The 12,337-nt window shown below is 34.1% G+C and overlaps 1 protein-coding gene across 11 annotated transcripts in view; it reads left to right on the top strand.

The window, feature by feature from the left end:
• SLC16A7 (solute carrier family 16 member 7) overlaps positions 1-11,468 on the top strand; it is a 164,936-nt gene extending 153,468 nt beyond the window's left edge. For 5 of the 11 annotated variants that reach the window (XM_013997677.3, XM_013997678.3, XM_013997680.3 and 2 more), the window contains one exon: positions 494-4,325. In XM_013997677.3, the coding sequence (XP_013853131.1) occupies positions 494-795 (302 nt within the window). In that variant the 3' untranslated portion in view covers positions 796-4,325. Of the gene's footprint in view, positions 1-493; positions 5,960-8,146 lie in introns of those variants that run through there. The other 6 variants (XR_014803441.1, XR_014803446.1, XR_014803442.1 and 3 more) reach the window with 3 other exon arrangements.
• The last annotated feature ends 869 nt before the right edge of the window (positions 11,469-12,337 follow it).

A 12,337-nucleotide genomic window follows, 5' to 3' on the forward strand; every position in this document is an offset into this window, starting at 1 on the left:
AAATATTACATCCTGTCAGGAACCTTATAAAAGCCCTTGAATTTTCTCTAAAGAATCTTTATTGAAAAGATAGGAAATGTGGAAAGGATGAAGCAGTCTCGATATGTATGCTCTAAATATATTCATTAATATGTTTTCATTTATAAATGTCTATATATTTCTACACATGTAGGTTTAAAAATGTATCTCACACATATGTATCTATGAATACATACACAAACATTTATACCTCATTTGTCTTGATTGTACACTTCTATTGAGGGAAATAATTTTGAGTAAATTTAATATACTGGTCAGATAATGCAGCATGTGCTTATAAATGCCTTTACTATACATGTGTGGAAGTCATAAGCTGGAATATTTTTTCTTTTATTAAGCTATCATTTAGTATTAAATAAGAAATAGGTACACAGTGTGGGGAAGCATTTGTTGCAAGTGTTATTTTATGACTGCTTTACTATGCTGTCTCAAAAGATGTTTTTTTGTCTCTTAGGTACCTTGGTGGATAAAACCGGACAATATAAATACATGTATCTGGCCTGTGGAGCTATTGTGGTCATATCCAGTGTGTGGCTACTCATTGGCAATGCTATCAACTACAGACTGCTTGCAAAGGAAAAGAAGAAAGAGGCAAAGAAGACTAGACATAAGCCTGAGTCCCAAGAATCTGAATCCTTGAAGACAGCTAAAAGTCATGATGTTAGTGTCAAAAGTTTCAAAAGTCTCAAAAGTATGAAAAGTCATAAGTCAAAAGGATCAGAGTTTAATCCCTCAGAAAGAGAAACTAATATTTAACAAGAACTACATCTCTGATTTCAGTGTGTATGACTTTCCTAGGAGTATTTTTTTTCCAACACATTGGAAGGCTTTTAGTTGAAATGAAGAGTTATAATAAAGGATGGAGATGAGATTTTCCTTAATGGCAAATTTTATATAAGTTTGTTTTTGAAAACTTATTTGAGCAGTTAAAATTTGAGATCATGCATATAAAGAATGCATGCAAGGTGTTTGTTTCCATACATGACTCTGGTGAAGTCTTCCAATCTTGGTTTTAGAGATCTGAATCCTAAACCCCTGGTTTAAGTGCTCAGGAGTATATTTAATGCTGCAAGAATACCCTCTCCACATCTCATTTTTTATTCAATATTGAAATATGAAATGGAATTGGAGGAAATGAATTGTTCCTAAACAGACTTACACACACCAGCTTTTACACACTTAGGAACAAGGAAACACAGTGTGTGGAGAAAAAAGACAAGTTCAAAAAGAATATTATCACTGTAATTTTTTTTTTTTTTACTTAAAAAAAAAATCCATGGAGAGTAAAGAAATGTGGTATATAAACCTGCATACTACTCTACAGAGTGGATTTTTAAAGATAAGAACATGAGTGAAAATGAGGCTCTTAATCTGAAAATGAATTAAGTGCTGTAAAAAATCATTTGCATATATGAAATACATTTGAAAAAAAAAACCCATTTTAAACCATTATTTCTGAGCATTGTCAGATTTAATTCATGCATGCACATGATATCTTGGAGGAGGACCATAAGTTCCTGGTGCTAGTGAACAGAACCCTTGAATAATTTTTAGAATTTATGAATATGTAAATCAGATTGAAAGTCTAAGTGACTCCTAGCAAAGAGCTAAGTATTGATTTGGAAAGGGCTTTCATTAGTAATCCAGAAAGTAATAACCAGGGATTTCTTTTCACTAGACTCAGTCCAGACCCATTGTCATACTGAGAGATCAAAGTAGAATCAACTAGAATCCTGATTGAAAGGCTTACAAATAGGCAGAATTCGAATGTTTCCCAACATATAGTAGTGATCAGAGGGCTTTTGTTAGGAAGAATCCATCTGAGTAAAGCAAACAGTAGGAAGGACTTACAGTGAGTCCTCCAAACTCTCATTTCCCTCCCCTACTAAACATGCGGAAGCAAAAACCAAAATCCAAACAGGCTTTTTACTCAGCCACCAAACTCGTCTCGTTTTTTAGGAACAGTAACACTTGATCATTCTACCCACTACTGATCAGGCTTCCTGCTGCGTGTGAATATAACTAAACCAGGAGATTTTAAAAAGGCTTCGAGAACTGGAGGTTATGTATGACTCATACACAACTGGGGAAGTGTAGGTATCGTTTATAACTCAGTAGAAAGAAGCTTGCAATATTTCAACCCAGCTTAATTTAGCAGCTTCTTATATTCATAACTGTGTGAAAACATCTGGGAATCTGAATCACACTTGAATACAGAGGCATGTATTAGATCTGTGCATTCAGAGTTCCAAATACCCTTTTGAATGACAAAGTACTTTTTAACAAGCAAGGATTTATGCATTAGGTATAAAGTTTTAAATATTTACATCTCCAAACCTGATGTTTAAATTAAGACTGTGAATAATATAAAGCATTCAGTGCTTCATTATTGAAGTAATGTCATTCTTAAGCTGCCTAAAGGAATTTGCCATTCTTTATTATTATTGTTATTCCTATTATTGCAGTAGAGGCAGTTGCTATTCTTATTTCCTTTAAGACTGCACTTGGATACCACACTTCTGTGATAGTTAGATTTAAGAACTTGGATTTGTAACATTTAGGCACTGTTTAAGCATGTAACTCATGTTTAGCAAGCCATATAAAACTCTGTATTTCATTGAACATTCACCTTCTTGCACTGCAAGAGGTATTTGTATTTTTAAAATATTAACTAAAACAATATGTGCCAAACCATAGGTAAATAAGTCAGGGAAAATGTGACTGCGTATAGTTGTTTTTAATTTAGTTTCACCCACTCTTGAGTCTTGAATGAGTTATTTTCCTATTATTTGTGCTTTTGTAGTCAACTCTGACTTATAAGAAACGTGTCACCATAAATTGTGTAGTAGCTTTACAATCTTTAACATCTCCAAAAAATGCCTTGATTTCTCTGAAAATACATGTCTCAATTAATATAGATAATGACCCCCCCCAGGGCAAGTCATAATCATGGGGGTTTAGGCCTAAGGTAATAGTGCTTTTTAACCACCTGCTGGTGGTCACAAGCTAGTGGCTTTTTCCATAGAAAGAGGTTTATTACTTACGGATGAGGTTCTTGTGAAGTCAAAACCAACTTGTATTTTTTCTTTTGGTCTTTGATCATCTTCTTTAACTTTTCATTTCTAACACCAAGTAGATTAAATTCCTAAAAAATAAAGGAAAGTGAAATTGCACATTCCAAGCATAAGGCATAATGTATACACTTATGCTTGGCAGTAGCACTGCACAAAGTTACAAATATGCACACGACTTCATTCCCATACATATAAATGTTGAAAATTAGAACACACCAAAAACAGTGATGTAAACTCAAACATAGAATTCAGATTTATTCTGGGTAAAACAGTTTGATTCAAGTTGTTTACCCTCCCAACTCCTTTGAACTTGTTAGGATATTTGCCTGCTTGAACAGAATCTTTCAAAGGTTGAGAATAAACTATCAACCTAGAACACGTATTATTAAAAAGTCACATAAATGGAGGAGGAAATACAGTTGGCTTCTGTGTCTGCAACAATTAAAGCCAAACATAATTCTTCCCCTCGTTCTTCCCTGAGAGAATGACAGGTTGTAGATATTCAAGATATCTTGAAGCAAAGTCACAGACCATTAAAATTCCTTTTGGTCTTACTCCCTCATGGCATTGTGCAGAAGGAAGGTTATCTTGAACCAGGGTAAAAAAATAATTCATGATCACTAGCTAGTTTAATTATTTTATTCATTTGCGATAACAAGACACCCTGTGTTTCACCATTTAATGTTAAATATGCCTTTACTAATTTACGAATGGAAGACAGGGGTATAGACATGTTCTGACATATCCCCATTGTCTTTCCTGACCCTTTTTGGAGTCAGTCAGCACACATTTCATAGGTCAGGCTTTGGGGTGCTTCACATTGGAAAACATGATGTTTCCTCAGTGTAAATTCACATGGCTCATAAATTTCACTTCTTTAATACCAAGTTCTAACCACCTTATCTCATGGGTCTCCCCTGGACACTACAGAATAAGTAAAATAATTTGGTTTGATACATTTAAAGGCATATTCTAAAAATCGAGATATGTTTTACTCTTCTCTGGCTGTACAGGGCAATTGAGGACATAGGAGAAAAGACCATAAGATGTATGATATAAATGTAAATTTTTATACTGATGTTATAAAATGTAGAAATATACTTAATCAGTTACTTGATAATTATTTTCATCCAAAAATATCTTTTAAAAAACCTTCTTATATGTACAATGTTGCAGGCTTTCAATAAAAATAATCATGATTGTTAGCCTCAATTTAATAGAGAAAGAGGATGTCAAGGGAGAAGGGAATGAATATTCATGTATCCTGCATTTGCCTTATATAATACCTTTTACTATTCAAACCAAATCATAGGTAGAGGCTAATTGACTGCATATAATAGATGAGTGAAACAATAAACAGATATACAAAGAACTTAGCAAATTACCCAGAGTTAAAAGGTAGTATGTGACAGAACCAGAACTTAAAACTTAAGGTTTATCTAAAAGCAGAAAGAGCCCCTAGGATGTTCATTGCCATGCTGCCTCCTCATAGAAGCTGTAGATACAATGGTAGATAAAATATAGATATAAAAAAATTAGAATTAAACCCTATGTGTTAAACCAATAAGATTTAACTGCAATTTGTATTATGATTTATTTTAGTGTTTACTATGGACTGCATTTGCTATAACTTGAATATATATTTTCAAATTGCCCTCTTTTCTAACCAATGCAAATTATCCCAAATAATGGTAATGATCACATACTAGCTGTTACTGCCTCAATGTGACTTTTTTCATAAAAATAATGACATATTTATATGAGTTGGACATAGTCTATTTTCCCTGAAGTTGGGTTTAGAAGAAAAATGCTATTTTCATTATTGACAAATAATATCCATATTAGCTGCTACTTACTATGACTCAAAAATGAACGTACCTTACTATGAAACCTTATATTCAGAATCATAGTGATTCCCACTTATGGGATTATCCGAGGCTATCAAAAAATAGTAAAAATATTATGATATAAATGATGTGTTTAATCTATATAGCATATGTTTATTTTCATCACTTAATGCAAAGCGCCCCTATAATTAGTTTTGCAAATTTCCCTGAACATCTGTATTGTCTTCTTTCTCTCCCTTTGTTCTACAGAGAGAACAAGTGCCATTGCTTTTGTCCTCTTTGTCTAGACTTTTGCCATCCTTAGAATATTATTCTCCTTAGCCCTATTTCAGATAGTGCACTTCTAATGTCTTACATCCTTCATAAAGTCACTCATTCTGCATCTGGTCTTATTTATTTGACTTGCTGGAAAGGTCATATTCATGGAGTCAAGAGTATATACTTTTGGCTAAGACCATTCATCCTAACAAATAAGAGAACTCATGTGACTGTAGGTTTGAGATTTCCTGGATAAGTAAGGTGCTTTTTAATATTTTAGAAGATTTTGTGTTATTATGTATCTTCCTTATGCATGATAAACAGATAATTATGACTTTTAAGAATCTAGAAAGATCTGTCCTTGACATTACTATTCTGGATGTTTCTAATTTTCTTAAGTGCCTGAAACTTTGAGAAACAAAGCTTACCATCATAGCCTAAAAAATCATCCTGTAAGTTCTCTCAATGCAAGACAACACTAATATATCATAACAAGTAGATTCTTTCCTAAATTCCTATGATTCCTAAGGCATCAAATCATTGAGATAAAAATTGAAATTATGATCTTTATTCACCTCGGTTATCTTTTAGGTTTTGATTTCTGCTTACTTATGTGTATGATCTCATGTTTAAGAAATGCACTTAGGAGTTCCCGTCGTGGCGCAGTGGTTAACGAACCCAACTAGGAACCATGAGGTTGCGGGTTCGGTCCCTGCCCTTGCTCAGTGGGTTAACGATCCAGTGTTGCCGTGAGCTGTGGTGTAGGTTGCAGACGCGGCTCGGATCCTGCGTTGCTGTGGCTCTGGCGTAGGCTGGCAGCTACAGCTCCGATTCGACCCCTAGCCTGGGAGCCTCCATATGCCTTGGGAGCGGCCCAAAGAAATAGCAAAAAGACAAAAAAAAAAAAAGAGAAATGCACTTAAAAGCTGAAAACCCCAATAATTAGTAATTAATTATAATCCATGTATAATCAAAATCACAAACTATCTTTGTTGATAATTTTAAGAAAACAATTTTCTGAGTTCACATCATTTTTGTAGTTCTCATTTTCTCTTCTTTGTTATAAAATTGCTTGGACACTTTAGGTTTTAATGCTTTACAAGGTCCCAATGATCTGGTTTAGCTTAGTCTTTTGCTGTGCCTTCAATTTATTTCACACAAGTGCAGTTCATGAAAGAATTATTATAGTAATGAGAAGCATAATTTTAAGTCTCTACCTTAAAAGAAAAAATAATATGGCAAAAAAAGATGTTTTTACTTTACTGGAGCATGTGAAAAAAATTTAGACCAAATTATTTCTCCTATCCCACCCCCATGCTGTGTATCTTCCTCCTCTCTTTTTCTTCCCCCTGTGTTTTTTAAAAATTATTTTTCTTTCAATATTTTTAAAAATGTCAAGGCCAACTTCTTTGGCATTTTAAAAATATAATTATGGACATTTTTGGTATAGTATTTTTGTTTCTTTGGTGGGTTTAGCTATATTTCCCCTATTTGCATAGTCTCCATGTTTTTCAGTCTTCATATGTACCGGATAAGTAATATTCAGGAGTATTTCAGTAAGCAGTGACTCAGTGATCATAAATTCATTACTATATAAGTAAATATTTTTCTTCCCATGGTGAAGAAATTTTTGTACTTCTTTTTTGAAATTCAAATATGCCAAATAAGCTAAGGAGCTCTGTATGAAAACACTGGTATCTGACATTCTATTAAGCCATAAATTGGTAAAAAGTTCTGTTCAGACGAACAAAAGAATAGGATTTTTAATCACATAATTTCAAGGTGAAGTTTTTCAGCATTATTCTTCTAAGCCTTTTATTCTGAGTTTTTGGTTGTTATTTTATTTTACATGCATCTAAGAAACGTTTTGAAGTTAGACTCAGTTTAGCTTGATTAGAGTAAAAATTTCTGCTATGTTATTTAATGGACTATTTTTCTGCTACATGCTTTCTATTTCTAACTAAAGCATGAATATTTCTGCATTTAGTGAGAAAGGACGTGAACTAAAGTGTTTATTTTCTAAGCATTAGATGTAATTATGTTTTAATTTGTGCTGTTTTTGGTTTTAATATGTTAAAATTAGGTTTGTTAGATATCTGCATTTTGACAGAATAAGACTAGAGCAGGTAATGGCTTTTCCTAAATATATATTTGTCCTCTGAGTAAATGCAGAGTTGGAAATAGAAATAGATCTTTTTATTCCTAATCCACATTTTTTTCTCCATTAGCCATCGTATTCATAACAGTGAATTTTATAGAGTAAATGCATATTTTCCCAGAAACACATATTCTAATTTTACTTGATAAATCCTTTACTTCCAAAATGAATATATGTATCCTAATTGAATCATTCTTTGCAATAAGACATGAATAAATTTAATTTGAGGAATATCTGCTGATTCCCACAGCAGATAAATCTAAGTTAATTGAACATAATAACTACTGGGATGAAGGTTTTTGTATAATATATATTCTTTTTTTTTTTTTTTTTTTTTGTCTTTTTGCCTTTTCTTGGGCTGCTCCCACGGCACATGGAGGCTCCCAGGTTAGGGGTCGAATTGGAGCTGTAGCCACTGGCCTACGCCACAGCCACAGTAACGTGGGATCCGAGCCATGTCTGCGACCTACACCACAGCTCACGGCAATCGCCAGATCCCCAACCCACTGAGCAAGGCCAGAGATCGAACACGCAACCTCATGATTCTTAGTTGGATTCGTTAACCACTGAGCCATGACGGGAACTCCTCACAATATATATTCTTTTTTTTTTTTTTTTTTTTTTTTTTTTTTTTTTTGTCTTTTTCTGTTGTTGTTGTTGTTGCTATTTCTTGGGCCGCTCCCGCGGCATATGGAGGTTCCCAGGCTAGGGGTTGAATCGGAGCTGTAGCCACCAGCCTACGCCAGAGCCACAGCAACGCGGGATCCGAGCCGCGTCTGCAACCTACACCACAGCTCACGGCAACGCCGGATCGTTAACCCACTGAGCAAGGGCAGGGACCGAACCCGCAACCTCATGGTTCCTAGTCGGATTCGTTAACCACTGCGCCACGATGGGAACTCCACAATATATATTCTTATAGCAATACGTAAGTCATTAAAAAAATACTCACCAGTAACTTGTTTATAGAATACATGTGCCAATATTCCATTAATTTTGTTTTTTTAGCTTATGTTTATGTCTTATTTTAGAAGCATTATTCACTTACTTGTTTTCTAAAAGTATACCATAGCACAGAACTGCAATACAAGTTTGTTAAACTATTAACTCCTATGTGAGAAATTACTGCCATTGTGTAACCTGGAGGAGAATATCCAAACTCTATTTGTTGATCAGATTATCTCAGGATAGGGAGTTCCCATTGTGGCTCAGCAAGTTATAAACCCAGCTGGTATCCATGGGGATGCAGGTTTGATCCCTGGCTCACTCAATGGGTTAAGGATCCAGCGTTGACCTGAGCAGTGGTGTGGGTCACAGACATGGCTCGGATCCCATGTGGCTGTGGCTGTGGCTGTGGCTGTGGCTTATGCCCACAACTCCAGCTTGGATTGGACCCCTAGCTGGGGCACAGGTATAGCCCTAAAAAGCAAAAAAAAAAAAAAAAAGAAAAAAGAATCTGAGGATAGTTTAATAAAATTAATAGGATAAGATCTAAATAATACTGAAATCTACAAGTGTCTGGTAGAAATAAGTTTCCTTTATTTTAGACATACCATCTACTTCCAGCCCCATCTTATATAGATATTCTTTCTAGGTTTTTTTCATTTTTATTTCATTCCAGAAAAAAAATAAACCACTGCTAAATAAAAGATTCCTGGTGAAGGGGAAGAGTGGTTGCTGTTAGGAATTCACTCTGAAAAGGTTTAAAAACCGTACTCAGTATTTGTTTGCTTTGTTCATCAAAGATATTTACCCTAAGAACATTAATAAAATCTGGGTGCAGGCCTCATAGCTGCAGTGAGTATGTATCAACTTAATATAAGGTCCTTTCTTTGAAATGAAGATAAAAATGAGATTGCATATTATTTAGATATTAGGAATAGAAATTCCTATGTTAAAGATGGAACAGTGGAATCTTTTCAAATATTTGCTGAACTTTACAGCTATTTGAAGCTTTCTATTTAAAAAGTACATTCCTTTAAATATTTTAAACTAGCATGTTGAGTAATATTTCCTAGAATGAATAATTCCTCATTTTTGAAGAATTTTTGAAAACATTTTATTTACTACTTGTATTCCTTCAGCATTGTTACATTTGGGCAAATGTTAAAAGTCAGATCATTGGGATAAAAGTTATATATAATGATGTGTTTCTAATAAACAGACACACCTGTTCTAACTTTTGCAAGAATTCTTTAGGGATTGAATTTAGCGGTTAATCTACAGAATTTTATATTGAAGTAAATTATATCTAAGGCTGTGTTTTATGATTTTTAAGTGAAAAAATTAAATGGAGTTGATCTCTCTGTTCTGTAGGCATCTTCAAGGCCACTAAGCAAATGATCATGTCAGTAGTCTATCAACTACAATTAGTATGATAGTGAAATAAAGAGAAGGGTAGCTTTGCTTGACACCAAAGATGATCCAGTCATTTTTTATATGACCTAAAACCAGGACTGTGCATCATTCATTAAAAATAATCAATAAGGTATAAAATAGTTAATGCAAATGACTGTCAAAGTTTAAAAATAGAACCCTTTTTGCCTTCTTATAAAGGAATGTACTTAAAGTGACTGTGATTTGATCATGGAATGTATATTGATGTAAGTTTTGTATGTACAGTAGTTTTGATTTGGGCAAATAAAACCTGTGGGAAAAGTTAACCAAAAAGGAAAGAACTAGCATTTTCATACAAATATGTATCTTGGTTTTATCTAAACATAGTATAGATTTATTTAAATCAAGGATATATTGTTCATTTAAAAAATTACATGGGAGTTCCTGCTGTGGCACAGTGGGTTAATGATCTGGCTTGTCTCTGTGGTGGCACTGGTTCGACCTCCAGCCCAGTGGTGTTGCTGCAGCTGTGGCATAGCTTGCAACTGCAGCTCAGATTTGATCCCTGGCGCATGAACTTTCACAGGCTATGGGTATGGACGAAAAAGAAAAAAAAAAATATGTATTTTATGTAGTTATGTATTTTGTATGTAAATATGTAGTTTAGTATGTTCCGACTTTATTTTTAAGCAAGCTTGTTTGTCCACTGAATTATTTATGCTTAACTTTCATTTATACTTTAGTGTTATATGGACAAAATCTCTATTGTAGTTTCTAAGTTTCACTGTATAACTAACTTGCAACCAAATATTGAATTACTCTTTGGAAGTACATGCTTTTGCCAGCAGTTTTGAATGTATTTTCAAATTCATCTCTTTCTTACTAGACTGTGAGCTCCTTGTGAACAAGGATGTTATATAAGTTATAATAACAACTTTAATGCCTAGAAAGGTGACAGGCAGACTAATTCCTTTATTGAAATGAATTGAAGCACCTGGATTATTAAATGAATATTACAGTATTCTATGATGCAGGCTGAATGTAGTAGAAAAATTCACTAATTTTTTCAAAGACAGAATGTATATTAAGGGAATTCTCTGGCTAATTTTTAAAGATTTGGAAAACAAATACCCGTAACATTTTCTTTTTCTTAAAATTAACATAGCATTTTGGGCTGGGGGAAAAATGTAATTGTAATGTATACATGTAAGGATAACCTGACCCCCTTGCTGTACAGTGGGAAAATAAAAAAAAAAAAAAAAAACATAGCATTTTGAAGATTTTTATTTTGTAAACGATCTATGCAAATTATGAAATATGCAACAGCTAAACTTCATGGTACATATTAACTAGTTTTATTTTCTTTACGTAATCAGAAATGTTCTATATAGGCTTCCTGAAAATAAATGTTGACAATCATTTTATTAACTAAAGGTGCTACTTATTTTCTAATATTTACCCTGATCATCATTTCTGTTGAGCTTTATTTCTTCTTTTTTGGGGGGTGGGATGGGGAGCAAAGAGAGAAGTACAAAAAAAAATATCTTTTTTGTGTGAATTATGCAGTTTAGCACTGTATACCTTCCTTTGTACTCTATTTTTGTTATACTTTATTATTAATCCTACTCATTTTTATTTCAAACCTATTCTGTTTCTTAGAAAGCATATGCACATATATTTATATACTATGTATGAAAAACCTGTATTGCTTATTAAATTAAAATGATGAATAAATGTTTATGTTAAATTTTGAAATGAAATCTGCACAGCTTTTTTTTTTAAGGACCATTAAATGCTATGCTAAACTATGCTAATCAAAACATAAATTCCCATATCTTCTCAATTGTTAGGGCACTTACTTTCTCTGAGTGTACATAACTGACTAATGTCAGTGGAAGTCAGACAAAGCCAACTTGTAAGCCATTCCTAAGGGCTGAAATGAATGTCTTCCGTTGTTTTCATGTGTATACAGTTTACTGGATTTACATAGAGTAGACACACTCAGCTCAAGAAGAGAACATTACCTGCAGCAAAGAAGTTTTGCCTCCAATCCCTTCCCAGCTCTCCCTCTGAACTTTAATAGCTTTTTTTTTTTTTTTTGCTTTTTAGTGCCACACCTACAGCACATGGAAGTTCCCAGGCTAGGGGTTAAATCTGAACTACAGCTGCCAGCTACACCACAGCCAGAGCAACTTGGGATTTGAGCTGCGTCTGCGACCTACACCGCAGCTCACAGCAATGCTGGATCCTTAACCCACTGAGCAAGGCCAGGGTTCGAACCTGCATCCTCATGGATGCTAGTCTGGTCCCTTACTGCTGAGCCACAATGGGAACTCCCAATAGACTATTTTTTTTTCAATAGCAGTTTTAAGCTCATAGTAAAATTGAAAGGAAGGTACAGAGATTTCTCAGCTAATATATCGGATATCTCAGCCCTGTCCTACACATGCATAGCCCTCCTCATTATCAATATCCCCTCTCAGAGTGGTACATTTGTTACAATTGATGAGCCCACAATGATGCATCATTATCATCCAAAACCTATAGTTTATTTACATCAGAGCTCAGTCTCGCTGTTGCACATTCTGTAGTTTTGGGCAAATTTACCATGACATGTATCCACC

The sequence above is a fragment of the Sus scrofa genome, chromosome 5 (assembly GCF_054392235.1).
Source record: "Sus scrofa isolate SSC_HxYL_T2T_F1_AM1 chromosome 5, Sscrofa_HxYL_maternal_Yorkshire_Landrace_v2.0, whole genome shotgun sequence".
NCBI classification, from domain to species: domain Eukaryota; kingdom Metazoa; phylum Chordata; class Mammalia; order Artiodactyla; family Suidae; genus Sus; species Sus scrofa.